General features: G+C 38.8%; 1 protein-coding gene across 1 annotated transcript in view; it reads right to left on the bottom strand.

Moving 5' to 3' along the window:
* The window catches only part of tpo (thyroid peroxidase), a 37,739-nt gene extending 16,160 nt beyond the window's left edge, over window positions 1–21,579 (bottom strand). Inside the window, exons 1-6 of the mRNA XM_049597067.1 lie at window positions 21,489–21,579; window positions 15,263–15,347; window positions 14,997–15,157; window positions 14,600–14,729; window positions 13,269–13,398; window positions 7,062–7,565 (exon numbers count right to left, since the gene is read on the bottom strand). Coding sequence (XP_049453024.1) covers window positions 7,062–7,565; window positions 13,269–13,398; window positions 14,600–14,729; window positions 14,997–15,157; window positions 15,263–15,347; window positions 21,489–21,579 — 1,101 coding nt within the window. The remainder of the gene's footprint in view (window positions 1–7,061; window positions 7,566–13,268; window positions 13,399–14,599; window positions 14,730–14,996; window positions 15,158–15,262; window positions 15,348–21,488) is intronic.
* Between the last annotated feature and the right edge of the window lie 245 nt (window positions 21,580–21,824).

The raw sequence follows: 21,824 nt of genomic DNA, 5'->3' as shown, positions 1-21,824 counted from the left end.
ACAAAAACAAGGAGCTTTGGTGCTTCTTTAGTTGTCCGTCGTAGCTTTGAGATTTTCTTTTTATGAAAAAAAAAAAAATCGATAACGTTACAGTCTGCTGGTTTGCAGGCTGGCCAGAGCAGATAGTGCCTCACATTTCACTCCACTTCTAGTGCAGGGATTTTCCAAGCCGGTCATGGTCAAAGCTACTGTATGTAAATCCTCTACCTGCCTTTTATACTTTATCCTCACACATTATTTAAAGAACCCATCCACCTTAGACCCCTCTCCTTTTAATACTGTAAATCTCTTTCCTCTGGTATTGTCCCTGAGTCACCTGAAAATAGCAGTTGTTAATCCACTGCTGCGGTCAAATGTCAGCCCCCAAAGTCTGACAGATTACAGACTTATTTTCCCTCTGCTCAGAAATGCTGTAGAAATTTTACAACCTAGCAACGGGCACCGCTTGTCCCCTTGACTACAAGTAATGAATCATTTCCGTTCAAACATTTTTTCTTTTTATCATTTTTCATGTAGACTGCACAGCATGTACCCAACATTTCCTTCACATCTAATAACGCCCCAGACTACAGCTAATGGAAACAGCTGCTGTCAACAGTCAGTCCAATCAGTCATTCATCACAACCTGCCTCCCATACATCGTTATTAAGAGACTGACAACTACAACAAATGTGACATCAGGAACAAAACTTCACTTCATATATATTTCAGAATACACACACACACACACACACACACAATAGTATGATGACAAAGGAATTCTTTGTGCTAACTAGCATGAAATGTAAATATTTTCTTTGCACAGAGACGGTTTATATAGTAAGGGATTATGACTGACAGTCTTCAATGCTGTTTTTCTGCTTGGCTCTGATGCCTGCCCTGCTATGAAGAGCCTCATGTCATCCCAGCAGAAATGTGTCTGGGGTTCGCACTGAGCAAAGCAGAGCCACATTAACTGCACTCTGGTTCAAATGGATATTAACTAAGAAGGAAAGACCTTTCAAAGACAAATTAAAAACCACTGAGGAAGTTATTTCTGATTCAAAAAAAGGAAAGAAAAATGAAAAGAAATGGAAAGAGTAAAAAAGCCAAGGTTACCGTCTAACATTATGTCCACACAGGAACAAAATTGTGCACAGCTTATGGAAAGCAGTATGTTAGCAAAGCAACACAGTATGTACTCAGGCATAGTATTGAGTGTAGGTCACCTGTATATTATATTCAATGTAGTTGTGTGTGCAGAACATAAGGAAATAGACCTCAAGCATACACTTGGCGTCATTTGAGCCATTACACTGCCTGTGTAGAAAGCTGCAATGGTTGATATAGAGGTCTATCTGTTCCATCGAACTACCACAAACTTAGTCTGACTCACTGGATGTAGACTGTTGCTATAAGCCTGCCACTGGCCGACAATTTTGCCAGCATTCCCTCTCCCTTCTGCTATCTGCAAGTTACCGTTTCCAAATTGCCTTTTGCTATGGGAAACAACAACCTCCAAGCTAACAACTTACACATTGAAAAAAGAAAGTTTTGACAAAGATGTGGATCTTGCAATAAGGCATGCCTGGTTTGTTCTTTCAATGAATTGCTGTGTGTACCATAAAACTTCAATTAAACATGTACCAGCCTGGTATGGCTACACATTTTGACAAATAAATGTCTCTCTCAATTAGCTGCCTGGTCTAGTTGCCAAGCTTTTTTTTTTTTTTAAATAGAAGTTCTTTGGATGTATGAAACCAGGTTGTTGGCTATGTGTCCATTCCTCCATTATCCAGTAAGTTAATCGTATTCCTTTTCTGCGCTGTCTGTTGGAGCTAGATCAAATGAATGATTCATAATTGATATATTATCTGAAGCCTATTTTTTTAACAAGTAATATTCATACTGGTTTAAAAAAAAAACAGTTTGATTTTATTTCCCTTTCTTTACTGAGCAACAGCTTGGTGTGAAAGGAATTAAGGGCCTGTCCCAATTATAGGGCTGTTGATTTCAGTGATATAAGCAAATAATAGCCCGCTGTAATTGAAGTTTTATGGTATGTAAGGTCTTCAACAAATAAAACAATTTGTGAAAACACCTCAGGACTCTGTCGATCTGTTTTCTGACATAGCCAGTTGGAGCTGATTTGCCACACCTTCCAAAACCTCTCCAGTCAAACAATGCCTGAAAACAATCTTTCCCCCAGAGATCTGATCTGACCATACTGACTCCCCGCCGAATCAGCAAACTTTCTTTTGTCCCTGTCTCTAGAGCCACTCTCCTCCTGGAGAGTTTGCCCCGTTAGCACAAGCTAACACACCAGCAGCGCTAACACCCAAAACTGAACTGTTAAACAGTCCCCAAAAACTCACACTGACAGCAAAACGCCTCCACTCTGTCTTTAAATCCATTAGGTTACAATACTAACAGTTAGTCCTGTCACTGTGTGTGTTCCCCCCAACACTATTTTACAAGAGCACTGTCACTGCATTATGTTCACACTATGTATGTTCTCAATGTGTTTGCCAGTTAGTCACTAACTGTGTTTGCCTGTTGTTTGGTGCTGGACAGGTAACCTACAGTGTTTTTTTTGGCTTTTACTCCAAAAACAGCTGCCTGCTGAGGCCAAAAATGATGCTATGAGAATGAAGTAAAACAGGTAAAGGGTGGCTTCAGTATTTTTCAGTCTAGACCCAATTTTCCCACTTGTTTGTGGCTAAGTCACATATCAGAACAACAGTTTTTTAAATTGGTCAAGTATCGAGCAGGACCACTGCAGCAGCAGGCTGCAATGTAACCACTCGGTTCATGTTCATACCATCAATTTACGCCCACTGACAGTGCTTCTTTTTGCTGCTGACAGGCTCAGATTATTAATATAAGTGTCAACATTGTGGAATGATCCCAACAGACATACACCTTTTTGTTAAAGAGTAAGATCATTTTTATCTTAAAAGAAACAGCCCTGAAATCGCCATCTTCAGATCCACTAGACTCTATTCAAATCCATAGTCAATATTTCTTTGCAAAACACACTTGATTTAATGCCAACAGAAGCAAAATAAAACACACAAAAACCATCTTGATTGATCTCTCCACTGTTCCAACAATCACCAACTCTGGTTTGTTAAAAAATAATCCCTTAATTCACCCAGTAAGATGTAAAATATGCTGGCTATATGTGTGCTACAATGCAAAGGCAATTTCAGGTATGTTTCTGGTTAAATAAAAAGAATCTTACTCTTTAACAAAAAAGATCTATCTGTAGAGGCATACTTTCCATAAGTTGTCAGATACTTATAACATAACAATAACAGCCTGTCAGTGACAAAAACAAGCACTTTTAGGTGAATGGAAACTGACACTAGTCATTGGCCCGCAGGGATTACAGAGCAGCCTGTTTTGCCCGCTGCTGGCTGCAGCGATCTCGTTCACTACTGAATGAATTTCAAAAGTCGTTGAAAATAGGGACCAGGTTGGAAAATACAAAAAATACCCTTTAAGTTTCAGGCCAGAATACCAAAGCAATGAACAAAATAATGTGAAAATACTCAGTAGAGCTGACAGGAAGAGGCAGAGTTGTGTGGTACTTCTGTGTCGCTATGAGCAACCACTGTCACATACAATTAGTCAAGTAATACCTTGTAATTAGAGTGGCTTTAAACAACAATAGGCTCATAGAGGACTATTTGGAAGCCAACTATTCCTCAAAGTTTGGAAACTACTAATCTCTCAAGACAGATTCTAAAATTTACATAGTAGAATCTGTCGGCAGCCCTGTGTGAAAGACGACTTGGGGGGGGGCTTTGAGTTTGAACAATGCTGTGCTTTAGCCAATCACAATGGAGGGGGTGTGGCCGAGACGTGCAGGTGTCTGCAGGAAATGTGTACCTACAGAAACAGCAAGCTCCGTGTCCATTGCGACCGCTCCACCCAAAACGCTGTCTCATCAACGTGAAAAAAAATATTTTTTCCTGCGGATGTCTGAGTTACAACATGATTGAGCTAACTGGAGTAGTTTCATGTCGTATCCGGCAACGGGAGGCTTTTAACAGATGACGTCCTGATGTTAGCTTTGCTAACTGTCCCTGTCAGCTGCAGCCACTGATGCTTTCTAGACATCGTGATTTCTCATAACTGAATAAATACCACACATAGCAACACAAAACTGCTTTGCTAGCTCAATCATGTTGTAACTAAGATATCCGCTGGAAAAAATATTTTATTCACTGACAGTTTATTGAGTTATTACCTTATTTTTATACAGTCTATGGTTATTGTGACAGACACCGCTAACGGCTAATGGCTAACGTTAACAGCTAACGGTTAGCCCAGCTAATCTACGATAACCATGTTATTAATTACAAAACATGCACACAGAAATAGTAACGTTTGTTCAATCATTGTGTTTATAGACCTAACAAACATCAGATTAGTCTAAACGGAGATATAGTGACGTGAAAAATGTGATATATAGCTAAACTCTGCTGGTTTTCTACCCGAAGTATTTGTAAACAACACGACCATTCGCTGGGGGCACCGCCGGAAGTGAAGGGCATGAGGGATCGCCGAGGCCCCTGCACCTCCGTTAGTCGAAAAACTCCGGGCTGTGCCTCCAGAGGTAAAGGAAGAAGAAAAAGAAGGGTTTTTTGGGGGGTTTTTTTTACCGATGGATTACCAGATTGGGAAACTACACGATCACCACTATATGGCGATTTGTTAAAAAAAAAAAAAAAAAAGCAGTGGATTCTATGGCTGGTTGCTTCTTACAGTCATCAGACCCTGCAGCTGTCAGGGTGTTTCCTATTTACAGCACAATGCATTATGACACTATTGTCTTTTTTCATACCTTGCTAAGCTTACATGTGAGTTGTCATCCTTATACAAACATGTTACTAAAATTAGCAGACATTCCTCACTCACTGTAGTCAGAATCTTTGTCTGTCTGTTTATGACACTGAAAACTTAAAAATTCAGCTTTGCAGACAATATGTTTTAGGTACATGAGATTTAAAGGTCATTCTTTACCTCGTAAACAGTAACTGAGAAACAATATCACCACAGAGGTCTATTTATAGGCTGCTCTGGAGCTTTTAATAATATTATATGATCTTCCTCAGCAGAGGCCTAGCTTTCATGGAATAGGAGATGGTTAAATTTCCATCTTTTTTCCTGAGCATATTGTTAGCACTGTTTGCAGTATTAGCTACTAGCAGCTGGCTCCACCACCTCCATGTTGAGAGGAATGTGAAGACAATTACAAATTATAGATATGCTCTGAATATCTTATAGAGCTCCTTCAAGTACTTGACCCCAACTCAAAACTAAGTGAAAAGCCATTTTTTTTAATTCAACACATCAGCACATTGATTTAGTAAAGCTTTACTGTTCTTAATTAGCCTGGAAATCCAGACCCAAATCTAGAAAGATTTATGGTCTGGCTATGAGTAATGAAAATGGCCCAACTCGAAGGGCGGCACCAAGCATGCATTTGAAAATATCACTGCACGCAATTGGATAACACTACGACCAATCAGAACAATACACTGGGTGACGTATCCAGAGCGCTACCAGTGGAGCTAACTGGTAGATTAGACTCTTGCCGTATCCGGTCGGCAAAATAGCAAAAACGTCCTTCTTGCAATGGAAAGACTTGAGCGCCATCCTCTGTTCCTCTTTTAGAGAAAAAGCCAAGTCTAACTCGTTCATTATAGCGGCCAAAGACGTTTCAAACAACTGGTGTTCATCCGTAGCCATCTTGCAATGTTTACTGACTGATTCTGGACTTTGCCGTCGCACCGCTGTCGTCATCTGTTTAGCTCGCCTCTGGCCCGCCTATATCAGATACACCGATTTGATTGGTGTAGCTCGGCTCCTTAATTGCTTTACAGATTACAATCAAAGCAGAAAATGCAAGAATTCTTGCGAAAGCTCCAGTCAAGGTTTAATTTTCTCTGCACTGCGACATCTTTAATATCAGTTAGCCCTTCTTTAATAACATGTAATTGCAACATGTTTGCACTCCTGACATCTACAGATTATAAAATCACCAAACACATAAATGGCAGATTAGTTTACTTCCCCTCAGGCATCATTTGTGTTTCTCAATAGAAACTTTATAGCTATGTATCACATTGGCCTTTGTCTTCATTAAACAGCTCTGTCTCCTGCCTCCACCAACAGTATCTACTGTGCAGGGACAGCAAAGCAATGGTGTGTCAGTGCAGATTTTAAGGTACACCATGTCTATAATCTGCATCACAGACTCCACATCTCTTTGAGTCTCTCAAAATTCTGCTGTTATTGTTCTTAAAGGATCTTATAGCAACTAAAGTAAAAGTTTTATTTAAAATCTCATTGTTCTCTGCTTTCTTACTCACACTGAATCACAAGCATTCCCATGGCTACTATCAATTTGATCTTTCTGCCTCTTTCAAAAACAGTCTCAAGTTGCATGTGGACTCACTACTATAGAAGTAAATAATAGGTTTGTGTAGCTGAATAAAACCAGGCCATGATTAACCTCACTGCAGCTCAGTGACTACAGATTGTCGGGAAAAAAAATGTAGCGACAACTGCAATGTTCCCCAAAGGGACCTTCTTCCACCGATCACTGACCACTGATGTCAGAGGTCAGTGTTGTCTGTGATGGCAGCAGGAAACTACTGTAGGCTGCCACAGCTTGCTGCCGCAATGTAGAGAATTATACATTACTGATTTACCACTGCCAACAATGGGACTACATGGGAAGAAAGTGAAAAAAGCCACTTCTGTGACAATCTCATGAAGTTTACAAGTTCACTGTTTGAAATGATTAGAAGAGCTTCAATCAAACCTAAAGAATCAATATAGTGTACAGAGGCCATTTTATAAAAACTGAAGGCTGAGCAATAGATTACTTTTTAAATTAAGTGTTGCATTTCATTTTGAAATTTTTGTACATTTACAGCACATTTATAGGTAATGAAAATAGATGGTTGCTGCCTATAGTTATGTTAACATGTCACAATGGTGCAGTTTCAGTTCAGTCAGCTTTTCATTTTGGCACACATAAACAATATTAGTTACTAGTCACATACCTGATGCAGAGCTCCAATAATCTTGCGTGTTTCTTGGTAAATAGTCTCTGGGCTCCAATGACCATTAATGTGTTTCAGTGCCTCTGCAATCCGATTGTGTTCCCTAAGCCACAGTACATGCAAACAGATCAGGGGCAGACCCTCATTAACCCGACTGTCTCCAGCACTGAAACACTCCACTCTCTCCCCATGTGGACCCTGTTGGCAGGCTGATGGCACTGAGTGAGGCTGAGTGGCTATGAATGGAAGGTAAGGTCTTCCTTTGGGATCCCTGAATTGGTCGTTGATAGCAAGTTTCCCATTGAGGCCAGAGAGGTCACGGAGGGAGCTCTCCAGCCTTGGAGTGTGACCATACACAACCGAAGCATCTATAAATGATGTGATGACATTCATCTGTTGTCGCTGCAGAGCTTGTTGAATATCAGACCCAAAATTAATGAAGCAGGCTGGTCTGGAGCGAAAAAACGGCATACAGCTTTGTACTCCAGTGATAGTATCTCCTGTCTGTAAAGGACACAAAATTATTATTACATGCTGCTTAAATAGTAACTATAACTACTTGATCTATTTATCAAATGTATTGGTGATAGGAGAATGATAAAAGGGTAGTTTTGGTGATTACGCTTATCAGCTTTCTTGACAAACTAGATGAGAAGATTGACTCCATTCATATGTTTGCCGTTTCAATATGACCCTGTAGCTGGCAGCCAGTTACCTTAGTTTAGCATCCTATTTATCCTCAGTTTGTAATGTTAAAGATGAATCTTCCATGCTTGCTAAAGTTAGTCACAGAGTTCCACAAGGTTCTGTGCTTGGACCAATTCCATTCACCTTACATATGCTTCATTTTGGCAACATTATCAGAAATCACTTAATAAACTTTCATTGTTATGCAGATGATACCCAATTATATATGTTAATGAAGCCAGAAGGACATACAAATCTGGATGACAAAACTCATAGAAATAATGAAGTTATTGTACTTGGCCCCAAACAACTCAAAAATTCACTATCTAAAGGTATAGTTTCTCTTGAAGCCATTGCCCTGGCCTCTAGCACCAACATCAGGAATCCTGGAAAAATCTTTGATGAAGATACGTCTTTTAACTCCCATATAAAACAAACTTCAAAGACTGTCTTCCTTCATCTACAACATATTGCAAAAATTAGGTATACCCTGTCTCAAACAGACGCCAAAAAATGAGTCCATGCATTTGCTTCTTCTACAAAACCCAAAACCAGTGAAGTTGGCACGTTATGTAAATCGTAGATAAAAACAGAATACAATGATTTGCAAATCCTTTTCAACTTATATTCAATTGAATACACTGCAAAGACAAGATGTTTAATGTTCAAACTGAGAAACTTTATTTTTTTTTTTGCAAATAATCATTAACTTAGAATTTAAAGGCAGCAACACATTGCAAAAAAGTTGGCACAGGGGCCTTTTTACCACTGTGTTACATCGCCTTTCCTTTTAACGACACTCAGTAAACATTTGGGAACTGAGGAGACCAATTTTGGAAGTCTTTCCCATTCTTGCTTGATGTACAGCTTAAGTTGTTCAACAGTCCGGGGTCTCCGTTGTCGTATTTTACGCTTCATAATGCGCCACACATTTTCAATGGGAGACAGGTCTGGACTGCAGGCAGGCCAGTCTAGTACCCGTACTCTTTTACTATGGAGCCATGCTGTTGTAACACGTGCAGAATGTGGCTTGGCATTGTCTTGCTGAAATAAGCAGGGGCGTCCATGAAAAAGACATTGCTTGGATGGCAACATATGTTGCTCCAAAACCTGTATGTACCTTTCAGCATTAATGGTGCCTTCACATATGTGTAAGTTGCCCATGCCTTGGGCACTAATACACCCCATACCATCACAGATGCTGGCTTTTGAACTTTGCGCCTATAACAGTCCGGATGGTTCTTTTCCTCTTTGGTCCGAGGACACGACGCCCACAGTTTCCAAAAACAATCTGAAATGTGGACTCGTCAGACCACAGAACACTTTTCCACTTTGCATCAGTCCATCTTAGATGAGCTCGGGCCCAGCGAAGCCGGCGGCGTTTCTGGGTGCTGTTGATAAATGGCTTTCGCTTTGCATTGTAGAGTTTTAACTTGCACTTGCAGATGTAGCGACGAACTGTAGTTACTGACAGTAGTTTTCTGAAGTGTTCCTGAGCCCATGTGGTGATGTCCTTTACACACTGATGTCGGTTTTTGATGCAGTACCGCCTGAGGGATCGAAGGTCACGGGCATTCAGTGTTGGTTTTCGGCCTTGTCGCTACGTGCAGTGATTTCTCCAGATTCTCTGAACCTTTTGACGATATTACGGACCGTAGATGATGAAATCCCTAAATTTCTTGCAATAGCTCGTTGAGGAATGTTGTTCTTAAACTGTTCGACAATCAGCTCACGCATTTGTTCACTAAGTGGTGATCCTCGCCCCATCCTTGTTTGTGAATGACTGAGCATTTCAGGGAAGCTGCTTTTATACCCAATCATGGCACCCACCTGTTCCCAATTAGCCCGTTCACCTGTGGGATGTTCCAAATAAGTGTTTGATGAGCATTCCTCAACTTTCTCAGTCTTTTTTGCCACTTGTGCCAGCTTTTTTGAAACATGTTGCAGGCATCAAATTCCAAATGAGCTAATATTTGCAAAAAATTACAAGGTTTACCTGTTCGAACATTAAGTAACTTGTCTTTGCAGTGTATTCAATTGAATATAGGTTGAAAAGGATTTGCAAATCATTGTATTCTGTTTTTATTTACGGTTTACACAACGTGCCAACTTCACTGGTTTTGGGTTTTGTAGACTGGATTATTGTAATTCCTTATAATCAGGTTGCTGCAACACATCTCTTACAACTCTCCACCTGATCCAGAATGCAGCGGCACGTATACTAACGGGAACTAAGAAAAGATCATATTTCACCTGTTTTAGCTTCTCTGCACTGGCTTGTTGTAAAATCCAGAATTTAATTTAACATCCTTCTGCACACTTACAAAGCTCTAAATGGTCAGGTTCCATCATATCTCCTAGCTCCTTGTTGTCTTTTGTCCTATCAGAACACTGGGTTCCGAGAATGCAGGATTACTTGTCATACCAAGAGTGTCCAAAAGTAGAATGGGAGCCAGAACCTTAAGCCTTCAGGCTCCTCTTCCGCGGAACCATATTCCAGTCTGGTTCTGGGAGGTGGACACCATCTCCACATTTAAGAGTAGACTTAAGACTTTTTGATAAAGCTTATAGTTAGGGCTGGCTCAGGCTTGTCTTGGACCAGCCCATAGTTAGGCTGATACAGGCCTAGTCTGCCAGGGGACTTCCCATGATACACTGAACATCTCTCTCCTTCTGTCTCTCTCCAATTGCAAACATACCCCATTACTGCATGTCACTAACTTCTTTCTCCCCCGCAGCTTTTGTGCTTTCCTGTCTTGCAGATTTGCACAGATCAGTGTTGTGCCTGGATTTTGGGTCATCTTTGCACTACTGCCTGATGCATACTACTACTGCTATTATTATTAGCGCTGTGTGTCTGACCATTTCTTGAGAGCTGTGAATTCCCTGCCCTGGTCCTTACTTTTGAATTGAGTTGATTTGTCTGACATTGTCACATTAAACAGCAGTTTTTCAGTTAAGGTAAAAAAAAAAAAGATCAAATGAGCACTGCAGGGAACCAGATTAGCCAACCAGTACCATGGGCTTGACCAATGCTCTTGTCAAGCTGTTATCAAGCAGCTGTCAAGCAGTGCAGCGGAACCATTGATGAGTAGTAACAACAATGGCAAACGCTACAGGCAAGATAGATGCTGCTATCATGGCTGTTCTAAGTCGACATGTCTTCTTAGTATCACCTGACATTGTAGTTTGTTTTTACACCTTTAAAACCCTGGCAACCAGTATGTTGGCATGGCTACACATCAGTGGCTACGGTTACATGATGGCTTCTCATTCGGAATGAAATAAAACTGAATGAAATCATTCAGAATTAAAGTGTTTCCAGATAGTTTACATGGAAAATTATTCATTATACATTATTCATTCCGAATGAGGGTTTACACGGGAGATCAGTTCAGTCGCCTTTATTCAGGTCTGCGCAAGGTTTGGGGCAGGGAAGGTTTCTGACTGGATAGGGGGCGGGGCGGATGTTACGTGTTTATGTTTACCGGAAGAAAACACTGTAGTCCTCGCTCCGGATAACAAGATGCTTGACGATACCGTTCTTAGTGCCTTTTTCGGGCGTGTTTTGCTTATATTCTTGAAGCAGCAGTACGACAACAACCTTGTTCTGCTAATGCTTCATCTGTTGAGGAGGAGAAGGGAGGTAGAAGACCGTGCTGTGGTGAATGGAAACCGGTGAGTGCAACGAGTCCGACTGCTCTATCTCAGCCCGTTGCTATGCAACCCGTTACTATGCGCGCTATATACGTCATTGTGCCAGAAGGGCAAGGAAACGAGCATGCGCAGAAAGACCGGAATGAACTTAAAGAGGAATGAGTGTATACATTGACACAAAATTCTTTCATTCGGAATGACAAACGGAATAAACCACCCCCTTTAATCGGATTTAATTTTCAATCGGAATGACCATTTTTCAATCGGAATGACCGTTTACATGACCACTTTTAATCGGAATGGCCTTTCATTCCGATTAAAAGTGGAATTAAACTGTGCATGTAAACGTACTGAGTGTGGACTGAAAATGCTCTGGATTTAGGTGAATGACTTTGTCTCTAGTGAATTGAATCCCCCTCCCCAAGGAAATCGGCTAGAGTGGATGCAATGTTAGTAACAGACTTTAACGCGTTGACAGTTCTATCTGAATTCCAGAAGTCTCAGCTTTTGTGTGGGAAATGAGGGACTTCAGGAAGTCAGCCTTTATGCTAACCTAAGTTAACCAGCTAGCTACAGGCTTCATATTGAACAGACAAATATGAGAGTAGCATTGATCTTCTCATCTACTGTAACTCTAAGCATATTCCCAAAATGTGGAACTATCTCATTAAAATACAGAATTGTAACAAGACAGCAAACAAAATACAGTATAGATTGGCAAAATGTCCAAAGACTGTTGTGCTTTTAGTTTACCTCAATTGGAAAGCATGGATGCACATTCTGACATGTGTTCAAACAGTCCGGGCCACTCCAAATAGAAGCACTGCTTTTGCTTTGAGGAGTAAAGGTTATGTCATGGTCAATGTACTGGCCCCACTCTACCAGCAGGTCAGAATAGACATCATCTGTCTGTTTAGAAGAGCTTCTCATTATTTTCTTGCTGACTTCCCATGGCTGTTAACATAGACAGATTTGTTATTTTGGACAACAGTGAGTACTACATTTTACAGTGTGCAATTGCATTTTCTCCCAGTCATCTCTGCAGTGACTTGCCATCTATCAGTCAGTGTTTTTCTTATCTCGTCATTAACAGAAGTTAATATATTTTCTGGGGAAGGCCCATTGTGTCCCAGTCAGGGGTTATGATGGATAATAGCTTTCTTGTTTGTGTGAACTAGTTCATTCTTTAATTCACTAAGTTATGTTATAAATAGATAAATGGCTGAAGTTCAACAAAGGGGCTGTGATATGTTCTGGCAAGCCTCTTTTCTTTCATATCCTAATTTCTCCAACAAAAAGGACTTTGGGAGCTGATTAAAAATGAGTTATGCAATACATCAAGTATCCAAGATTTTTTTAAACTTGCTTTTTAATAAGAAATGGAATAGTTGGGATCAAAGATTATTAATTAACTAAAACACTTTAGTTAATTATCGCTCTTATATATGAAGGTACACCGCATGGTGGATACAAATGATGCATATTTGATGAGGTTTTTTTCCACTAAAGGACTCACTCTGTCTAATGAGTGCATAAATTAAACACTGAAATCAAATACAAACATCAGTTTCATCTGCTATTTGAAAGAAATGTTTTCCACATGACTGGAAACCAACAACTTTCAAGCTATGGAAATGGTGTCCTTTAGAGCACAGGCCACAATATTCAAATGCAGCTGTAATCTGTGTCATCTCACACACATTTTTGCTGTTCCTAAATTGCTGTGGACTTTATCTGCTGTAAAACAGGTTAGAAAAATAAATGGAAAGCTACATTAACTTGGATTTGCAGTGTGAGCTTGCTTCATTTCTAATTTCTCCAGCAAGACTTTTGTGTCCCTCGGACCAGCATTTTGTAGATTACCGAGGGAAGTTGGAATCCATTATGGAGCCATCCTCGGTTCCAACCCTTGGGTTCGCTCCCTCCGTCTTCATATTCAGCTGGAAGCCACCTGACCAAGGGAGTGTTGGCTGCTCCCCAAAGAGGATTTTGCCTGACAAAAAGAATCACGAAGCATGTCCAAAAATACTGCATTACAAAACAGTACTATATGTCAGCGCTGAATCCAACATTATTTGTTTTCCCCTCTAAAAGGTCATCAACAAAAACTTGTGACAATTATCTTTCCCCAGCCTTGACCTGTATTTACTAAGAGTAGATATAACAGGAAAACAAATGAGGTCCATTGTCAGTGAACATTTTATTAATTTCAGTATAGACATTTTAAGACATGCCAAATACACTAATTAAAGTTTCCTCATTATGCAATTAAGAACATAATCCCGATGGCATTGTGTTTCTTTCAAAATGTATTTGCTGCTGCAAATCAGTAGTGTATAAACATAATTTCCAGGAGACAGGGTAAAGTAAAAGCAGAAGGGGTCTATAGAGGGTAATGACCACCAATTTTAAAATGAAATCAGTCATTAAATCTGAACTTTTCTTTGCCATTCTTATACAACATTATGTATGACACAATCAAAATTAAATTTAAAAATAAGGGCTTTACTTTTATCTTGATGTTATGTTGATGTAAAAAATGCCTACATTTCAATAATAAAGAAGTCTTCATAGAAATAATGTTTAATTTGGTAGACAATGTGCTGCCTAACTTTATACATTTAAAGAGGCAGTGTGTAGGATTTAGAGTGATATATTGGCAGAAATGGAGTGTAGTATTCATTACTATGTTTTCATAAGAAATGTTGTGTTACAATAACTTAGAATGAGCTGTTTATATGTAAATACAAAGCAGGTCCTCTTCCATGGAGTCCGCCATGTTGTTTCTACAGGAGCCTTGACCGGACAAACTAAACACTGGCTCTAGATGGTGTCTTTAAGTGTTTTTGTGTGAGTCACTGTAGTTTTCCTCCACAATTGGCACACAGGAGACGTTTCAGTTGGTTGCAATCTCCAGCCTCAGCTAAATCCTACACACCAGAACTTTGAAAAGTAGAACTAGGGTTTTTCCATTTTTAATACGCATGAAGGTATAGTGGGGGTTGGGATTACCAAAATGGTGAGAAATGGCTTTTACCTTCTCTACTTTTTTTTATTGTTTTACTTTGACTTGTTCCATAAAGAATCTCCTTGCATTGTTGGTTTTTATATTGCAAGTATTTTACTTCACTTACTTTACATCATTTTAGTCCTGGTTCTTTGCCTTATCAAAATGTAAGAAGTCAGTTAGTTACCTGTTATTGCAGATGCCAGATATGGAGCGGTACTTGTTGAGATGACTATTCAGACAGATGGCTGGATGCGTTACAGGCGGACATTGAGACAGCTCTGCAATCAGCTCCACATCCTCCCAGGAAAGCAACTCTAGCATTGTGACATGGGAAAGTTAGCACAAGAAAATGTAATGGACTTTGATCTTGCCAACCTTTTAGAGCTTAGGACACACACTAATTGAAAATGCTGGTCTTTGTATTTTTATTCTTCCTTTATGAGGACTTTGATGTTCCATTGCTTTAAATATCTAGTCTATTGATGACTAACAAAATGGAAAAACTCTATGGAATCCAACTGCCTCTTAAGATTTCTTTCAAGGTGAAATTCTCTGGATTTAATGAAAGAAAGTCATTCTACCTGGTACTGTGACATCCCTTTTACATCTCTGCCTAACTCTGTTCTTTAGGACTTGCAGAGTTGTTTGAAAAACCTCTGCAGCTCGGGAAGTCTCCAGGGTCTCAGGCTCGGTTTGCCGAAAGAATGTAAACACATGCATGGAAGATGAGGGTGAGCTTCGTCTGGGCACAGAAATTGACAGATAAAAGGAAAGCTTTGGGTTGTGTCTGCTTAGACATGTATTGTTTCAGTTAAAATAATTTGAAAAAGTATTTAATAGTTGTTACTGTTGTCCAGAGTGGATTGAGGCTTCCTGTACAATTTGAAGACTCTCTTGATATGAGGAGATCAGCAGTTCTCTGATTGATGTGGCTGGAAGATAGATTGCATAACAGCATGAAAATCAACAAGAATATTATCTGTAAATATGATTACACAAGTTCAGTATGTAGAATACAATTTTGAGGTATTTGTACTTTCATTGAGAATTTGATAGATCTGATGCTACTGTCTGCTCCTACACTTAACTGTGAGAGACATATTGTGCTGTTGTCATCATCAGATCATGTTTTTACATGTAAGTGCATTGGATAAGATTATAGAATACAAAAAAAAAGGAATTAGAGAACACTCAAATCACACATCAGAGCTTGGTGAATGAATTATTCATGTTGAAAATCTTTACTGATGTACAGCGTATAATCTGTAGAACAAAATGATGTAACAACGGTCGATTGAAACCAAAATCATCAACCCGCTGAGGGCTGGATTCAAAATGAAACCAAAAATCAAAGTGAAAAATTGAAATTACAAGCTGATCCAACGTGTATGGCCTAGTGTGCCTGTATGCAGTCCTGACAAAGTCTGCACATGCTCCTGATGAGTTGGTGGATGGTGTCCTGGGGGATCTCCTTCCAGACATGGATCAGGGCATCAGTGAGCTCCTGGACAGTCTGTGGGGGTACTTGGCGGCATTGGTTACACTAATGGGTGCCCATTGTGCTCAATTGGATTTAGGGCAGGGGAACAAGAGGGCCAGTCAATAGCATCAATGCCTTTGTCATCCAGGAAGCAACCCAGGGCCCACTGCACCAGCGTAAGGTCTGACAGTTGCTCTGAGAATTGCATCCAGGTGCCTACAGTAACAGCAGTCAGGGTGCTGTTGGCTATGACATGGAGGTCTGTGCTACCCATATATGCCTCCCAGACCATCACTGACCCACCACTAAACCGGTCATGCTGGATGATGTTACAGGCAGCATGATGTTTACTATGGCGTCTCCAGACTCTTTCACACCTGTCTCGTGTAGGCCTCATGATATCTTAGAAAACAGTGTAAGAACTCTAAAAAATGACACACAGGGTCCAATGGAGTGGGTGCTGGATTGACGAAATATCAATAAATAAGTATATAAGTATAAACAAATAGATCTGCACACCAAAAAGCTTGTATGAGAAGGCCTTTAATGCTGTGTAAGATTTTGAGCTTGTTGCTCCCTGAGACAAAATCCAGGGTAGGGCAGGGTTTTCACATTAATAATAACATTATTAACACTGAACTGTGGAAATCTGAGTCCTTCAATGCTGTCTTTTGTCTGAAGAAAAAAATGACCTGTGCAGCCACTTTGAGTGGGCTGAGGTTGCAGGAAATGTCACTTTTCACAGATGAATACATATCTGTGGAGTCTAGTGATCCCAACAGCATGAAATGCCATTTTGGCAAATCTAATCCAAACAACAATTGGAGGTGGTTTGAAATGTGATTCCAATAGCATTTTTATAGATGTGTCTCACTCCAAGCATTTGCTGCTCAAATCAGATTTAAAAGGGTCTTTGAACACAACACACAAAGATGAAGTCAAATCCAGAGCCCTCAACAGATCCATGCTGCCACTGGCAGAGTTGTAAAGAGGACATGAGGAACAACTGTCTGTGGACAGAACCCAAAATGAATTGTCTGGAGGGCAAAATGATGGACCTCCATGTCTCATGCTTCTGTGCTGGATAGCCACATCACCATTGTTGCTACGTAGTTAAAAACGCCTACATCATAACCACAGCAACCAGTGCAGATAGGTTGGTGATGTCTGGACACACAATTCCTATCTGATTACTTGCAAATAACATATAACAAATAACAGACAGTCTGTCTTCAAGATCTGATTTGAGAAACAAATCCAATTTGCCTGCAGTCTGAACATAGCCTATTAGCTGTTTCTATTATAGTTTCATTTGAGAAATCATTTTGAGGCTCACATAGGTAAAAGAAAAATTAACTCAAATTCGTGTGCCAGAACCTTGTTTTTCCCTGCTGGTCGTCATGACTCCTCCAATTCATCTTGTGATACCTTGTTAGTGTGCAGAAATTATTTGTAGCTGTGGAAAAATAATGTCAAAATGAAATTTTTACACACCCTGCCACCATGATTCTAATTTCTAAAACATGAATTAGCCTAAGTAGATTAGTTCAATGATAGAAAACATACAGAAAACATGACAACTAAAAGTTCACTAAAATGTTGTGAATTTTTGGCGACTAAAATGTTTTAAAATTTCAAAAAACTAGACTAAAACTATCAAGAAGAAAAATGACTAAAATGTGACTAAAACTAAAAAGCATTTTCATCTCAAGACTAAGACTAAATCTGAAATAACTGGTAAAAGTAACACTGTAGCGAAGCAGTCCACAGCAGCGGGAAGCAAGGTGGAGGGACCATGAGCTGCTGGCTAGCTAATTCTTTTCTCATTTGTAGTCTGATAAAAAAAGAAAGGAACAGTGGGGTGAGGAGGAGCTGAGCGAATGTACTATGGGCAACTCTACAATGAAACAAGATTAAATAAATCAAAGTATGCAAAAAAAATGGGGTACTGTTTGAAATGCGTACATATACTCATGTTCTAGGGGTGGGAATCGCCAGACGACCCACAATACAATATTATCATGATACTTAGGTCACGATACGATATTGTTGCGATATTGCAATATGCTGAGTATTGCTGCAAATTATTTCCCAAAAGGAAAACTTTGTCAACACCAGTTTTGCCTCATATGATCTCATGAAAATCTGTTAATTTGACTGTAACCAATTTTATTGGAGCAAAATGTAATGCAAAGCAGACCAACACTGTCAGAAAGCCTGTGAGAAATGCTGCATACACGTGACAATCTGAACTGTTAGCAGATTTAATGACCTTGGTGAGGCCAGATCAAGCATGTGAGCCAAACACTTCAAAAGCAGATATCCTGCTAATTGAATGGCAGCACCTATGTTAGAAGCATCGCCTGTTGTATATAATAAAAGATTGATACTTCGTGTCCATGTATCTATACAATATCACCATGCAAAATATCGGATACTATGTTGTATCAGTTTTTAACCCCACTCCTATCGTGCTCGTCTGGTGGGATTGACTTAGGACAGGTAGCGGAGAGCTGAAGGCGGAAGGCAAGTTTTAAGTACAGGATCTGAGTACGTTAGTCCCAACATTTGTTTCTGCGTACCTTACAAGTGCTACATTATGCAGCATTTTAAATTAGTGAAAAAATAATTAGCATTTCCATGTATTTGAGCAGTGGTGTAGGTAGTGACAACGGGCCCCAGTACCCGCTATTATGAGGGGCCCTATTACGCCCTAGTTACAAGTTATCAAACACACACACACACACACACACACACACACACACACACACACACAGAGTTTTAGGTGTATATATATTTTAGCGACAGTGTGTCTTACTGCTGCTTTTACGTTACATCCACTTGTATGGGTGCCGTTTGTAAAGTGGCTTACGCTGAAAATAACATCAACATTTTGCCACATTTAGCTTCAAACACTGTTTAAAAAAGTGTTGTGAATTTTTTAACATCACCTTTTACCACATTTACAGCAATATTTGTTAACTTAGAAATATATTAAATAGTTAAAACTAAATATTAAATGTGGCACCTAAATGTTAAATGTTAAATCTAAATATTAAATCTAAATCTAAATCTAAATGCTAAATCTAAATCTAAATATTAAATGTGAATCTAAATCTAAATGCTAAATCTAAATCTAAATGTTAAAGCTAAATGCTAAATCTAAATCTGAATCTAAATGTTAAATGTTAAATCTAAATGTTCTGGGTGAAACTTGAGATGCTTGAGATGGTCAGACTGTGTTTATAGAATCAAATAACGAATTAAAACCAACGTATCGGGGGAAATGAACACTTAAACATACATTAGCGTGGGGCGTCGGTGGCTTAGTGGTAGAGCAGGCGCCCCTTGTACAAGGCTGTTGCCGCAGCATGATAATAACTACCTTGACGTGTACTTTGAGTTGTTAGTGTCCCTTCGGAGGGAATCGTTTAGTTTAGCTACATATATATATATATATATATATATATATATATATATATAGATAGATATAGATATATATATATCTCACATTTTTCACATCACTATATCACAGTTTAGACTAATCTGGTGTTTGTAAAGTCTGTAAACACAATGATTGAACAAACATTACTATTTCTGTGTGGAATTTTTTTTTTTTTCCAGCGGATGTCTTAGTTACAACATGATTGAGCTAGCAAAGCAGTTTTGTGTTGCGATGTGTAGTAGTTTCATGTCATATCCGACAACGGGAGGCTTTTAACAGATGACGTCCTGATGTTAGCTTTGCTGCTGCTGCGGCCACTGATGCTTTCTAGACATCGTGATTTCCCAAAACTGAATAAATACCACACATTGCAACGTTATCTACGATAACCATATTATTATTTACAAAATGTGTTTGTTGAATCATTGTGTTTATAGACTTTATAAACATCAGATTAGTCTAAACGGTGATATAGTGACGTGAAAAATGTGAGATATTCATCTATATGTAGCTAAAGTCTGCTGGTTTTCTACCCGGAAGTATTTGTTAACAACAAGGCAATTCCCTCCGATGGGACGCTAACAACTCAAAGTACACGTCAAATAAAATTTCTCCAAACATGTTTCTTGTTATTTTAGGTAGTTATTATCACGCTAATGTACGTTCAAGTGTTCATTTCCCCCGATACGTTGGTTTTAATTCGTTATTTGATTCTATAAGCACAGTCTGACCATCTCGAGCTTTTATTTTGGTACTTCCGGTGACCAGCAGTGTGAATTTGCATATTAGCTAAATATTTAGTTTCACCCAGAACATTTAGATTTAACATTTAACATTTAGATTTAGCATTTAGATTTAACATTTAGATTCACATTTAATATTTAGATTTAACATTTAGATTTAGATTTAGCATTTAGATTTAACATTTAGATTTAGATTTAGATTTAACATTTAGATTTAGATTTAATATTTAGATTTAGATTTAGCATTTAGATTTAACACTTAGATTTTGATTTAATATTTAGATTTAACATTTAACATTTAGATTTAGATTTAGATTTAGATTTAATATTTAGATTTAACATTTAGGTGCCGCAGTTAATATTTAGATTTAACTAGTTAATATATTTCTAAGTTAACAAATATTGCTGAAAATGTGGTAAAAGGTGACGTTAAAAAATTCACACCATTTTTTTAAACATTGTTTGAAGCTAAATGTGGCAAAATGTTGATGTTATTTTCAGCATGAGCCACTTTACAAACGGCACCCCATACACTTGCAGATACTTTATATTGGACACATTAACATATATTTTACAGCAACCATCATTACATATCTGTATAAGACAAATCTACAAAAGAAAATAGGAAATTATTAGTTTAACTTGATAGTTTTTTTCATTGAAAATTATAGTTTTTTTTTTTTAAATAATTTATGTAGAATAAGTTTATAATTTGTTATAGATTGACTCTGTTTTACAAAACCAGAAAACCATGATGGAGATGGGTTTGCCTTATTTAGGGCATGTACGGAAAATAGCACCATTTTTGTTTTAATATGAGTTCTTCTTTGAACACGGGTGTATTTCCAGGTGGCAGTCGGGCCTCTCCACCCCATGGGCCCCAGTGCAACCGCACTGCCTGCACTGTTTATATTTACGCCCCTGTATTTGAGGCATCATCAGTCAATACACAAACCCAGAAGCAGGAGCCTTCCAAGCCTTAAATGCAGCATTTGTACTTGAATGTCATTGTGTCAGATTTGGTAGTAAATCTTCTGACTTGCTTTAAAGCAAAACAGACATTTGAATAAAAAACAATGAGAACATACTGTCTTCACTGTGAAGGCTGTTTTTTGTCTTTGTTTCTTTCTGTTTACAAGATATACAGAGAAAAGGTTCAGTGAGACGTAACATTGTTAACTGTGCTGCTGACATTTCCATGGGTATATCGTCTTCCACACAGATGCAGGTGAGTCATAACCAAATATGGTTTAAACTGATTAGTTTTAAATCATATGTTTCTATCATCATTCTTTATTACAATTATTTTTCCAATCCCTATATTTCAGGTATTTTCATAAATGATCAAACATTGTAGATGAAAATAGATTTCAGCGAAAGCAGTTATTTAAAAAGATTTACTTACAGTTTAAATGTGTGGCTTCATCAGTTGTAATCCTTGGGAGAATAATGCAGAGGAACACAAAAAGGCAAATTAAATTGAAATAACAAGCCATTTTTTGTGGGCAGTTTATGGTGGAAGAGTCAAAGATTTTCGCTGTAACAGTAAAGACTTATCTCAGTGCTGTGTGCACTGAGAAACCTGTCATTTTATATTCAGATAAAGCAGGGAGCCCTTTGTGAAGGTTAAGTAAACTTGCCCACACTAGAGTAACTCAGAGAATCAGTGTTTCTCTTGTCCTTGGTTGACTGGCTTGAAAAGGAACTTGTTTTCCTGTTCATTATCTCAGCCATTTTCAGC

Source organism: Epinephelus fuscoguttatus, linkage group LG14 (genome assembly GCF_011397635.1).
Source record: "Epinephelus fuscoguttatus linkage group LG14, E.fuscoguttatus.final_Chr_v1".
Taxonomy (NCBI): Eukaryota; Metazoa; Chordata; class Actinopteri; order Perciformes; family Serranidae; genus Epinephelus; species Epinephelus fuscoguttatus.
The sequence above is the reverse complement of the archived record's forward strand: the minus strand, read 5'-3'. Positions and strand labels throughout refer to the sequence as shown.